Source organism: Melopsittacus undulatus, chromosome Z (assembly GCF_012275295.1).
Source record: "Melopsittacus undulatus isolate bMelUnd1 chromosome Z, bMelUnd1.mat.Z, whole genome shotgun sequence".
In the NCBI taxonomy this organism is placed as follows: Eukaryota; Metazoa; Chordata; class Aves; order Psittaciformes; family Psittaculidae; genus Melopsittacus; species Melopsittacus undulatus.
In genome coordinates, this window is record NC_047557.1 from 82,165,867 (window position 1) to 82,177,616 (window position 11,750).

The window sequence follows — 11,750 nt, forward strand, 5'->3', positions numbered from 1 at the left end:
CAAGCTGACAAGCAGGAATTCTTTACTGCGGTGCTGGGAGACACAGGGGATAGCTCCTCCTAATGTGTATCACTGTATTGCTACATAGGCAATCCTTACGTAGTCACTGGGCACACATACATATTCATGAGGTTACATATGAATGACATCATTTTCCAGAAAGTTTCCTACATGCGTACAAAAATGTGATGGTGGCCTCTGAGGGTCATTTACTTCTTCCAAGGATCTTCATCACTTCTGGCAGTCTTTGAAGCACCAGCTTAAATAACATTACGGACATAGCAATCATCCTGTCCTTCTACTATCAGTTAGTTTAACTGCTCCCACCCTGGACATCTATTAGTCCCAGATACTCCCTATCCTCAGGTCCTGTTTCTCTATTCTGCTTTTCTTACATTTTTTGTACTAAGGTCCTAAGGACCTATAACTATGTAAAGTACCTTCAAGCACCTCGGTTATTTTCCATTACAAAGCTATCAAACTTAACGTTACTTAGAACTGATTACATTTTGTGCTTTCCTGCCTCCTTGTCTCAAAAGGGAGCTCAGGAAGACAGTGGGGCCCCTGCATGTTTGTGAGGTCTGGTTCAACTGCTGGGCAACCTGATCTGAAGTCATTGGTGACCCTGCTCCTCCTGACAGGTCTTGGAGCAGAGTCCTCTCTAACCTGAGTGGTCCCCAAGTGCCTCTGCAGTGTTGGGATCTGGTGGCTTGGTGTTCTCTCTTTCCTAAAGCATCCCTTCTGGCCAAGCAGTGGTTTTTGACCCATGAGTATGTCTGTGCTGCTGTCCTTTGCCTTTGTTGCCATCAGTTAGCCCTTTCCAAAGGTTACTTGCTGCTTGCCTTCCCAGCTCGATGCTGGCCTGCAGCCCTCTTCACTTTACTTTGGTCTCTGTACCAACAAGCCTGGAAGGAAAAGTGGAAACTCCAGTCCTGTTGGCTCCTAATGGGAATGTAGCTCTGGATGCTGCTTGCAGATAGCAGCAGGAGCGGGCAGGTCTGTGCAGTGCAGTTGCTTGTGCAGTTGATTCCAGCTTCAGCAATGCCTGCTACAGTGGGTTTGTGTCTAACACCATCCAGATCCACACCCAGCATGCTTACCTCTCATGGGATCTGCCCACCAAGAGGAAAGGAAACATCACTGTTGCTTGCCCTCCATGCTCTGTGTCCCCTGAAAACACATCTTCCAAGTGAGAGCCCCTTCACCATTGCCCAGCTGCTGGCATGGGTATTTCTTTGGTGACTGCCTGACCTGGAACCACTCAGATACTTGGGAAATAGTCAGCTCTGTCCCCTCCACCAGGCTGAGTGAGGCTGGGCAACCAATGTGTCCCTTTGGGCACATCCAGGTGTGACAGTCCCCTCCCCACTTACTTCTTCTTTCCTGCCCCCCCCCCCCCCGCCCCTTAACCTCAGGTTTCAGCTGAGGCTTTTCACATAGTAGTTCTGAGTTTCTTTTTGACACCTTACCTCTGCCTCCTGAAAATCCATGCCCCCAAACACGTCTGTGCCACAGGAACCTCGGCTTTGCAGGCACCTCGTAGGCTTAGGAGCATCCAGCATTGTCTTCCAGGAAGGAGAAGGGTAATGGCTGTGTGTTTGGAGCCCCAGCAGCGGCTGGTCAGGGCTGTAGGGAGCTGAGGATCTTCTCTCCCTGAAAGCATTGACACCAATTGAGCTTCCAGGGTCAGAAATGCTCTTCCTGTGCTTCCTAGGCTGGGTTTTGGATTAGCATCCCTGGCTTCAACCATCCCCAACTCACCCCTCAGACTGGAAGATCACCAGCCACAGCGATGTGGAACTGTTTTTTTGGTGGTGTTTCCAAGTGCTTTTCCAAGCTTTTGTTAGAGGTGACAATTCTGGTATTGTTATGGTGCCTGTGGGAGCTGGGGCTTTACCGGGGGAGGACTGGGTGACTGATGCCGGAGACATCCAGCCCTGTGTGCGGGGTTTCCCTCGCACCCTGGCTGTGCCTGGGGCAGGCCAGGGGCCAGGGCTGGTGCTGGCATCGTCCCTGTCCCCATGGGCGCCCGGAGCCACACCCTGGGCTGTGCCCGGCTCCTCTCCCAGTCGGGCCGTGTGTGTCACCGCAGGGATGGCGGCGCTGGCTCGCAGCGTGCTGGTGACAGGCTCCAACCGCGGCATCGGGCTGGAGCTGGTGAGGCAGCTCGCCGCCAGCCCCCGGCCCCCGCAGCACATCTTCGCCACATGCCGTGACCCCGGCGGGCCGCGAGGGAAGGTCAGTGGAGGTGTGGGACATGGGGATGGTCCCGAATGGGGCAGGCGGTGGGAATGTGCGATCCCTGCAGCCCTGCCAGCTCGCTGCCCCGGCTGGGTTAGTCTGGCAGTGGGGACAAGGCTGCTCTGGTGGGGTCTCATAACCCCCAATCCCTGACCTAGCTGGGTGGGATGAGGCTGGAAGAGCAGACATGGTGCCCATGTCCTCCTGGCCATGCTCATGGCCAGCCAACCCCTTCTCCATACTGGGATCACCCAGGACAGGGGCAGTGCCTGAGCCCAGCAATACACTTCCCCTCCTGCCCACAGGGATGCCCTGACCCCTGGGAATAGCTCCACACACTTTTTTGACAAAAGCAAAGCCACCATGGCCCAGCTCTAGCTGGGGTGAGCAGGCAGCTGGGGTGGGAGCAGAGACATGCTGCTGGTCACTTCTAACCTCCTCTCATGCTCCATCACTTTGTTTCCAGGCTCTGCAAGAATTAGCTGCCCAGCACCCCAGCATCAAACTGGTCCAGCTAGGTATGGAGCAATCCCTCTCCTTGTACCTAACATTGCTTCTAGCCCCCTGCTTGCTTCAGGGATGGGTCTGGGGACACCTTTGCCTTAACACAGACAGACAGGCAGCTCCAGCCCTGCTGATGGGGAGGGGCCTGTGCACATCTGGGCAGGCTTCCCCCTTCAAACAGAGCTGTCCTCTGGCTGGAAGCGGTCAAACCGGCTTTAATACAGGCAGAGGTGGGTCTGGACACCTTGGCTGAGCAAGATTCATGGGAAAGGTATGACCTGTGTTCCCAAAGATGCTAAATACAGTGACTGGGTTTTGGGTTGGGACATGTAGGTTTGACAAGTGAATCAAGGCAGGGCACACTGGATGGTTCCTGAACAGTAGGGTTGGTTTGGGGTCTTCTTGGAAATGGCCATGGTTGGTATGCCATTCCTGGCAAGTAAAAATGGGAGAAAAGAAATAGACTGAAGGATGCATATGGGGAATTTGGTCCTGCCATGGTGCCAGTATCCCAGGTTGATGCTCAGACCCAGAAACATGCTCCAGTTTGGAGCCTGGGCTGGGGAGATCATCTTTCATCCTTTCGTTGTTCCCATGGACACAGGCCAGATTCAGTGGCCTTTGTCAGCAGCACTGGAGAGCAAATGGACGTGGACAGCATAGGGAACTGGGAGCAGAAAAAGGAAGGCAGCCAGGACAGCATTTGGTGTTGCCAAAGTTGGGGTATTTGCAGGCAGGAAGCTCCCAGGGTGCTGGGCAGGGATGGGGGCTTGGGCACTGGGGTGAAACATGGGGAGATAAAGAGCACCAGGGTGAGGAACGTGTTTTCCTGCAGATGTGTCTTGAGTAGGCAGACAGCACTGTCTGAGAGAGCAGTAGCTGCTCACAGCCCCTTTTATTATTAAATGGATTGTTAAAGTATGATACCTTCTCTGTGTTAAAAAATATCATCTTGAATATTACCTGTGATGGGAAGAGCACGTTTACTTTGCTCACCAAAGCATGGCCAGCATAAAAGGGACATCTCAAGGGGCTGACCACTAAATAAACCTTCACTAAAACACCAGATTACCCATCAAGTCCCCAAATAAGCTAAAAACCTATGAAAAAATATCCAACAGCAACAAGTATTTAAAAAGCTGCTTCAGGCTGTCTTTATCCTGAGGAAAAGTTGACTTCAAAGCAGTAACAGGAATGCACTTTTCAGAAAGGAAAGTTAAAAATTGAATCCGAGACACCAATGACCTGTCACTTCCTTTTGTTCTCTCTTCCTTTCTCACCCTTATCCTCATATTTCTTTTGAGGAGACAAAAGTTTGTTCCTTCAGCAAATTTGGCTACCCTATCACTAGAAGCATGCTCGTCCCACATTACTGGCCCCTTGAAGCAGTGACTCAGCTAGTTCAAACAGCAGTTAATCATTCACCAAGGCAACTGAAAGATCCCCCATGCATGGTGGAGTGATGGAGCCTTGAACTCAGATCATTATCCAAAGTCATTAATAAAACCCCTACTATATATCCTGCACCTGGCCATGCGCATCCTCTCAAATCCCAGTGCTCCATCCCCTCACATACAGCAGCCCCACAGGAGATTATCTCATCAAAATCCCCCCAGATGTTTTCCTGACACTGCTGTGGGGGTTCTTGTCGAACAATGCAAGGTGGTAGCAAGTCCCAAGATACTCAAATATTTGCTTACACCATAAGGACACCAGCCTAGGTCAGAATTATAAGATCATAGAATCAACCAGGCTGGAAAAGACCTTTAAGATCATCAAATTCAAACAGCACTGCCAAGGCCACCACTGAACCATGGCACTGAGGGCCTCATCTACACAGTCTGTGAACACTTCCAGGGATGGTGACTCCATCACTGCCCTGGGCAGCCTGTTCCAATGCCTGAGCACCCTTTGGGGAAGAAACTGTTCCTGATCTCCAGTCTAAACCACCCCTGGTGCAGCTTGAGGCTCTTTCCTCTTGTCCTATCCCTTGTTCCTTGGGAGCAGAGACCAGCCACCTCCTGGCTCCATCCTCCTGTCAGGCAGTTGTAGTGTGATAAGGTCTCCCTTGAGCCTTCTCTTCTCCAGACTAAACCCCCCAGTTCCCTCAGCTGTTCCCACCACACTTGTGCTCCAGGCCCTTCACCAGCTCCGCTGCCCTTCTCTGGACCTGCTTCAGCACCTCAATGTCTGCCAGGAAAAATAGATCAATCTGTTGCTCGTCAGTGTAACAAAACACTCCAAGAGGGGTGTATTCAGCCTTACAAACCTTTGCTAATTCAGTCTTGTGGAAGCAGAAGAGCAGCAATGTAGTTCAGGGGCAAATCTGCTACCAAAAAAAAAAACCAACCCATCTTTGTGATTGCCTCTCCAACACAGCAAGCCCATCAGATTAGCACCTTCAAAACATCTGTGTGTAAAATGTGCACGGGAGCAAAAACACACTCCAGTATGCCCATACACATGGTTCTAAAGGGCTTGGTGGTGTAGTAGGGTTATTGAAAGGCAATATATAAAGTTTAATGTTGGTCAAACCAGTCCATTTCAGATCCTGAAGGTGTTTAGATGACTCCTTTTAAATCAACAATGGCCACTTCAGTGGGGTGAGCACCTGGGAGGGAATGTACTTACTAGAAAGTAAACCCAAAAGCTGACCCAAAAACTGAAAAAAATAAGAATCCCAGCCTGGTCTGCATTGGAAAGGACCTCAAAGCTCACCCAGTTCCAACCCCTGCCACAGGCAGGGACACCTTCCACTAGACCAGGTTGCTCCAAGCCCCATCCAGCCTGGCCTTGAACACTGTCAGGGATGGAGCAGCCACAGCTTCTCTGGGCAACCTGTGCCAGGGCCTCAGCACCCTCACAGGGAAGAACTTCTGCCTAAGAGCTCATCTCAATCTCCCCTCTGTCAGGTTAAAGCCATTCCCCCTTGTCCTGTCCCTACAGGCCCTTGTCCAAAGCCCCTCTCCAGCTTTCTTGCAACCCCTTTAGGCACTGGAAGCTGAACCACTGGAGCTCTTCTCCACTTTGCTTTCTGCCCCAGCAGACACTGTGAACTTGCCCAGCATCCGTGGAGCCGTGTGGGCTGTGGGGTCTTATCTGAAGGACCAGGGCTTGAACCTGCTCATCAACAATGCGGGTGTCAGCTCGCATGCCACGCTGCACTCCCTGAATTCCCAGGAGATGCTCTCTGTGTTTGCCACCAATGCCATTGGGCCACTCCAGGTTGCAAAGGTACCTTTTGGGTTTCTCCTGCTTGGGGAGATGTTCTTCATGGCAAAGGTGGCCTCAGCTGGTGGGTTCTGGCTCTCTCAAATGAGTAGAACTGATGGGGCAAGACCAGGACTGTGGGTCTCATCTACCCACCTGGAGGAGCAGGGAGGCAGCTCAGCCTATCCCCTGCATCTCCAATGCTCTGCTTCTCCCTGTCTGGAGCTCCTGCCTGCTCTTTCCTTGGGGAAGGGAAACGCTTGAGCCTGCACCCTCCTTGGGGCATCCTCCCCTTCCCTTGCACCTCTGCTGGGGGTTTCTTTCCTGTAGTCTGCAACAGAGATCTCCAGGGTGTTCCTCAAGCTCGAGGCTTGTCCCATGTTAACATAGCATCCGTGTCTTTGGCAAGGAATTTCTGCCGCTTCTGGAGAAGGCAGCAAACGGCTCGGGGCAGGAGGGGCTGAGCTGCAGCAGGGCTGCCATCATCAACATCTCTACCAAGCTGGGCTCCATCGGGCTGTGCCTTGGTGTGCACCAGGACCCCATGTACCCATACCGTGCCAGTAAGGTGAGGAGCTGGGGACGGTGCTGGGGATGCTCTGCATGCCCAGGGCACATGGAGGGGTCACACACCTGGTTCTCCAAATGTCAGCTTGGAGACCGAGACAGCAGGACCCAGGACTGAGCCTTTCAAGGGGGTTGTGCCAATGCTGTACCCCAGGGCCAGGTCCCATTTCCCACCTTGTGGCTGGGAAAAGTCTCCCTTCCAGCCCACCCATATCCCAGGTCATGCTGGCGTGGCACTGCCTCTTCCAGGCTGCCCAGAACATGGTGACAAGGTGCTTGGCTGCAGAGCTCCAGGACAAGGGGATCTTGTGCACAGCCATCCATCCTGGCTGGGTGAAGACTGACATGGGAACGGAGAAGGTACCGGGCTGTGCAGGGGAGGGTCAACAAGATCCCCAGTGTGCCTCCAACTCTCAAACACTTTGGGATGTTGTGTGATGCTGTGAGCTGCCGGGACCATCTCCTGGTGCAGACAGGCAGCAAGATACAGTGTGCCAAGTGGATAACTAGCCCTGTTCCCCCAACCCAGCACAAAGAGCAGGGGGATGGCAGTAAAGAAAATACCCCCATGAGCACTATGGGTGCTGGTCCCGTCTCATAGAATCATAGAATGGTTTGGGTTGGAAAGGACCTTAAAGCAAATCCAGTTCCAAGCCCCTGCCACAGGCAGGGACACCTTCCACTAGAGCAGTTAAAACAAAGCCAAACCAAACACACACTGCAGCATCCTTCATGCCCCGCTTGTCAGTGGTGGGCTGAGCCACAGTGTTTAAGAGATGATGGTGACACTACTGGAGATCCGAGGACACCTTTAGTTTTCCAGCTCACCACAAAGCCTCCCTAGCTCTAAGAATACCCAAAACCACATCTCCTTCAGAGCACTGCCTGTCTGAAGCATCACTGGGCTGTGAGTACACAAGGTCCTTGTGCAGCTGAGAATGCACACGAGGATTTATCCTTCCTTGCAGAAGCAGCCCTGACATTTACCTCACCCACCTGCTGAAACAGGATCCCAGGCATCAACCTCCAGGCAGCTTTTGTTAGCGAGTTCAAGAAGCGTCTGTCAGGAGCACAGAATGGTTTGAACTGGAAGGGACCTTAAAGCTCACCCACTTCCAGCCCTCTACCACAGGCAGGGACACCTTCCACTAGACCAGGCTGCTCCAAGCCCCATCCAAGCTGCCAGGGATGGGGCAGCCACAGCTTCTCTGGGCAACCTGTGCCAGGGCCTCAGCACCCTCACAGGGAAGAACTTCTGCCTAATCTCCCCTGTTTAAGTTTAAACCCATTCCCACTTGTCCTATCCCTACAGTCCCTAATGAAGAGTCCCTCTCTAGCATCTTTGCAGCCCCCTTCACATACTAGAAAGCTGCTCTGAGGTCTCCATGCAGCTTCTCTAAAGGTCATCTCTGAAGGCTGGCTGCTTTCCATGCTGGGCATGGCTCATGGCATTGATGCTGCACCTTGTCCCCTCTGCAGGCACCGCTGATGGTGGAGCACAGTGTGCGGGGCATCCTGACCGTGCTGGCCAGCCTCTCGCAGGACAATTCCGGAGCCTTTCTCGACTGGGAAGGGAACAGCCTGCCTTGGTGACAAGAAGATGACTGTTGTGTCTTGCCCATGCTGTGGCCTCCTGCTTGCCAGCTCATCCCTCTGCACGGTCACTCTGCTTACCCTCATGCCAGTGAGATGGGAAGGGTGTGGGAAACAACTTCTCATCCCTTCCCCACCCGTGCGTGGCCCTGCTGTCCCCCTGTGACCCCCACCTCTGTAAACACTGGGAGCTGATGCCTCTTTGTTTTTTCTTTGCATCGCCAGCCTCAACCTCCCCACCAACTGCCTGAGCACTGTGTGTCCGTCTGTCCTACCAAAGCATCTCCCAGCTGAGTGGAGAAGGCAGCTGGTCCTTGTGACCCACAGCCCCTTGGGGACCTCAGGCAGGGTACACACAACCCTGGGATGCCCCACAACTGGGTAGAGGGAAAAACAGCCCCATGGATGCTCTGAAGATCTCTCTCCTCCTGGGGCAGGGGCTCTGCCCCAGTTCCGTTGCCAGACACAAGGGACAGCTGTGGGCTGGGTGGGCACGGCCACACACCAGGATAAGGATTTGGGCACCTGGGAAAGGGCTGCCCCATAGAGCTGGCAGTGGACAGCAAAGCTGGTGGCTCTTGGCAAGTATTTATTGAGGATGTGGGGTGGGTGAGAGCAGCAGCACACTGCCCCACTACCGGGATCTGGGCTGGCGTCTCACCAGGAAACACCATTCCCTTCCCAGTCCAGGAAGGTGCCGGTGTCCTTCTCAGAGAGGGAGGAGAGGACCTTCAGCATCCCTTGCACGCTCTCATCCACTGTCACCGGGGGCTGTGGGGCAGAGGAGGAGGGTCAGCCCATGCCTGAGACCTGGCTAAGGCTGCCCTGGAGCAGGGAAGTTGCTGCTCAGGGACAAAGGAAAGCCACCAGCAGGGCACTGAGCAGAGAGCTGAGAGGATGGGGGAATCAGGCACCCAGGACAACAGCAGGGGGAGATGCCCCGGCAGCGATGGAACAGGCAGGGAGGTCATGGTCAGGAGCTCAGGGCAGCAGCTTCCTCCCATGGAGAATGAGCACAGTGTCTCTGGTGGACCAGCCATGGTGAAACTCCTACCATGTGTCCAGCAGAGCTCCCCATGTCGGTTTGCACCCATCCAGGGTGGAGAGCAACGCAGAGGATACCATCTTCCTTGTACCTCAAGGACTGGCACTTGGTCAGCATGTTCAGAGCAGCCTGCAGCAGACAGGGCAGGGACGGCAGTGGAGAACAAGGATGTTGGCAAGGGGTCACATGCAGACCTCATGGCAGGGACAGGGCAGGGGAAGCAAATCTGTCCCGAGCACATCATGGTGGTACCTTGCTGCAGCGGTATGAGACAATCTGCATTAGATCCCAACCAGCAGGAGAAGAGATGGAGCCTCCGTGACTGGACACGTTGATGATGGCTGCCCTGCTGCAGCTCAGGGGTGATCCAGGGCTGCCCTGGGCAGCCTCCTTCAGCAAGGGCAGGAAGACCTGCAGGGAAAAGAGAAAAGAGCACACATGGAAGTGGCACAGGGGACAGGACCAGCTCCTTCCACAGTGGTCGGTGCTGGCACCAGCACTGGAGCATCCTTCCTCCTCTTCCCACTGCCCCAGCCCACCAGGCTCCAGCTCCTGTGCTCCAGCCCGCAGCTCCATGAGCTTCTCATCCTGTGTAGCAGAGGCAGGACCCCTCCCACCAGTCTTTGGTGCTGCCCAGGGACAGCTCAGCTCGGGTGAGGGTCTCACCTGGCCCATCAACAGGGGCCCAATCGTGTTGGTGGTGTAAACGCGGGTCATGTCCTCCATCGTCTCATTATCAAGTGCATTCAATATCACCATTCCCGCGTTGTTGATGAGGAGGGTGAGCCCCGAGCCCCCCAAGTGCTCCCCGACTTGGGCTGCAGCTGCCTTGATGCTGGCAGGGTCGGTGACTTCTGCAGAGCCAACACAAGGAGCTCAGTCCCTCACATTCTGGCTTGGAGATGGCAGCACTGGTGTTCCCAGGGGAACGGCTGCCTCCCGGCTCTGGGCTCCCGGTGTGCACAGCACCAGGGCACTCCCCAGGTCTGTGGTGCTGGGCAGAGAGGGGACCCGGGCAGGGATCGGCTCAGGGCACCTACCGAGCGGAATGATGACCAGGTTGCGGTGCTTGGAGGCCAAACGCTGCAGCTCCTGCAGGAGAGGGGGTCGTGTGGGCATGGAAGGGCAGGAGAGGCTGCGCACAGGCTCAGCCTTCCCCAGCAGTTCTTGCTGCTGTGGCTCCATCCCTGCTCCTGGGAGCACCCAGCTCCCTGCTCCAGCTCCTGCCGACAGATGGGGAGCGCTCCGTGCCTCCTGCTTGCACCAGGGGCCACTGTCCCCTCGGCACATCCCATGCACGGCCGGTGCCACCGTGTCCCACCCCTGCCCTGTGCCATCAGTGCTGGAGCCCTTCCTGGCAAAGCCCCTGCCTGCTCCAGCATGTGCCCTGTCCCCAGCTCCTGCCCCTGGCAGCACCCACCGCGTCCAGCCCAGCTTCACCTGCGCCCGCTGCCCCGTCGGGGCCCGACAGGCTGCAAAGACCCACTGGGGGGGTGTTGGCATCCCCAGGAAGTGCTGGACCAGCCCCAGGCCGATGCCCCGGTTGGCCCCAGTCACCAGCACCGAGTGGATCCGAAGCCCTGCCATGCTGCTTTGTCGCTACCGTGTTGCTCTCACCCCAACTCCGCAGTTGCTTTTTGCTACTGGGTTACCTCACATTTTCCCATGAGGGCTTGCATCAGCCCTTGCCTGTAGGAAATTCTCAGCCTGTACCCCAGATTTTTTGGCCACCGTCCATACCCATGATCCACCTTTCCCAGCAGCCAAGGAATGACACAGGAGACGAGTATCCTGCCCAGGCAGGGAGTGCCCTGGGCAGGATACCTGGAGAGCTGCCCTTTGTACCTTCCCTGCACCACCACACATCCTCCCTTCCTGTGACAAGATGCCCCTTCCCATTGCCACCATCCTTCACGGGACACAAGGCTCTGTCCCTCCCCTTGCCCCATGTCAGCAAGGCAAGAGTGGACATGCTGACCCCACACACTGCACTTTGTTGGCCTTAACTTGTGGAACACCAAAGGCAGGGTTGGGATGGAGCAGTTGGGACAGGGGAATGTCCCTTCACCCTAGTGGTGGGGTTCTGGTTGAAGAAACCAGCACCCCACCAGCACTGCCTGGAAACCCTCCAGAGAAACCCCTGAGGGTCTGCCCTATCACAGCTGTAGTATTTCCATGGTAAAGCTCATAGAAGGATAAAATTCAGTTTCCTCCTCCAGGGCACACACAGGAGATGAGAGATACCCAATCCCAGGGTAGTCCCAGCTCATTCCTGCAGCAGTGAGGCAGTGATGGACTGATTTCTCAGCTGCTTTCCAAGGAAAATATCTGACTAGGAGTACAGGAGTGTCAGGACAGGCCTGAAGATCCACCATGAGCTCCTGCTGTGCTTAAAGTAAGTGGAGAAGCACCACATGCATGTCTCCACATGCTGATGAATGTCCATGAGCATCCCATGGTGGTTCCTGCTCTCAGACTCTGCAAAGACCATTTGTAATAGCAGAATCACAGAATCCCAGACTGGTTTGGCTGGGAAGGGACCTCAAAACTCACCCAGTTCCAAACCCTGCCACAGGCAAGGACACTTTCC

The 11,750-nt window shown here is 54.8% G+C and overlaps 2 protein-coding genes across 5 annotated transcripts; one reads left to right on the forward strand and one right to left on the reverse strand.

The window, feature by feature from the left end:
• The first annotated feature begins 2,056 nt into the window (after positions 1-2,056).
• Positions 2,057-8,310, forward strand: LOC101872526 (C-factor-like). Of its 3 annotated transcripts, none has more exons than XM_005152423.2 (6): positions 2,057-2,238; positions 2,708-2,759; positions 5,792-5,979; positions 6,365-6,523; positions 6,772-6,882; positions 8,002-8,310. In XM_005152423.2, exons 1-6 carry the CDS (start codon positions 2,095-2,097, stop codon positions 8,113-8,115), a joined length of 768 nt encoding a protein of 255 aa, XP_005152480.1. In that variant the 5' UTR covers positions 2,057-2,094; the 3' UTR covers positions 8,116-8,310. The 3 variants fall into 3 exon arrangements, with proteins under 3 accessions (XP_005152480.1, XP_030907638.1, XP_030907639.1); XM_031051778.1 differs by having other exon boundaries at positions 2,062-2,238; positions 5,789-5,979; XM_031051779.1 differs by lacking the exon at positions 6,772-6,882 and having other exon boundaries at positions 2,062-2,238; positions 5,789-5,979.
• Positions 8,311-8,687: 377 nt separating this feature from the next.
• Positions 8,688-10,932, reverse strand: LOC101877346 (C-factor-like). 2 transcript variants are annotated; one of them, XM_034073161.1, is made up of 6 exons: positions 10,601-10,919; positions 10,201-10,252; positions 9,827-10,014; positions 9,413-9,571; positions 9,170-9,289; positions 8,688-8,886 (listed from the first exon to the last, which is right to left on the reverse strand). In XM_034073161.1, the coding sequence occupies exons 1-6, from the start codon at positions 10,745-10,747 to the stop codon at positions 8,773-8,775; spliced, it is 780 nt and encodes a 259-aa protein (XP_033929052.1). In that variant the 5' UTR covers positions 10,748-10,919; the 3' UTR covers positions 8,688-8,772. The 2 variants fall into 2 exon arrangements, with proteins under 2 accessions (XP_033929052.1, XP_033929053.1); XM_034073162.1 differs by lacking the exon at positions 9,170-9,289 and having other exon boundaries at positions 10,601-10,932.
• Positions 10,933-11,750: the final 818 nt, after the last annotated feature.

Bases quoted from the DNA above. Each gene is read 5' to 3' on its own strand.
- LOC101872526 (XM_031051778.1), top strand. From the start codon at position 2,095: ATGGCGGCGCTGGCTCGCAGCGTGCTGGTGACAGGCTCCAACCGCGGC. The intron at 5,980-6,364 runs GTACCTTTTGGG...GTCTTTGGCAAG, and splicing joins GGCCACTCCAGGTTGCAAAG to GAATTTCTGCCGCTTCTGGA. The intron at 6,883-8,001 runs GTACCGGGCTGT...TCCCCTCTGCAG, and splicing joins CTGACATGGGAACGGAGAAG to GCACCGCTGATGGTGGAGCA.
- LOC101877346 (XM_034073161.1), bottom strand. From the start codon at position 10,747: ATGGCAGGGCTTCGGATCCACTCGGTGCTGGTGACTGGGGCCAACCGG. The intron at 10,253-10,600 runs GTGAAGCTGGGC...CCTCTCCTGCAG, and splicing joins CGACGGGGCAGCGGGCGCAG to GAGCTGCAGCGTTTGGCCTC. The intron at 9,290-9,412 runs GTACCACCATGA...TGTCTGCTGCAG, and splicing joins TCTCATACCGCTGCAGCAAG to GCTGCTCTGAACATGCTGAC.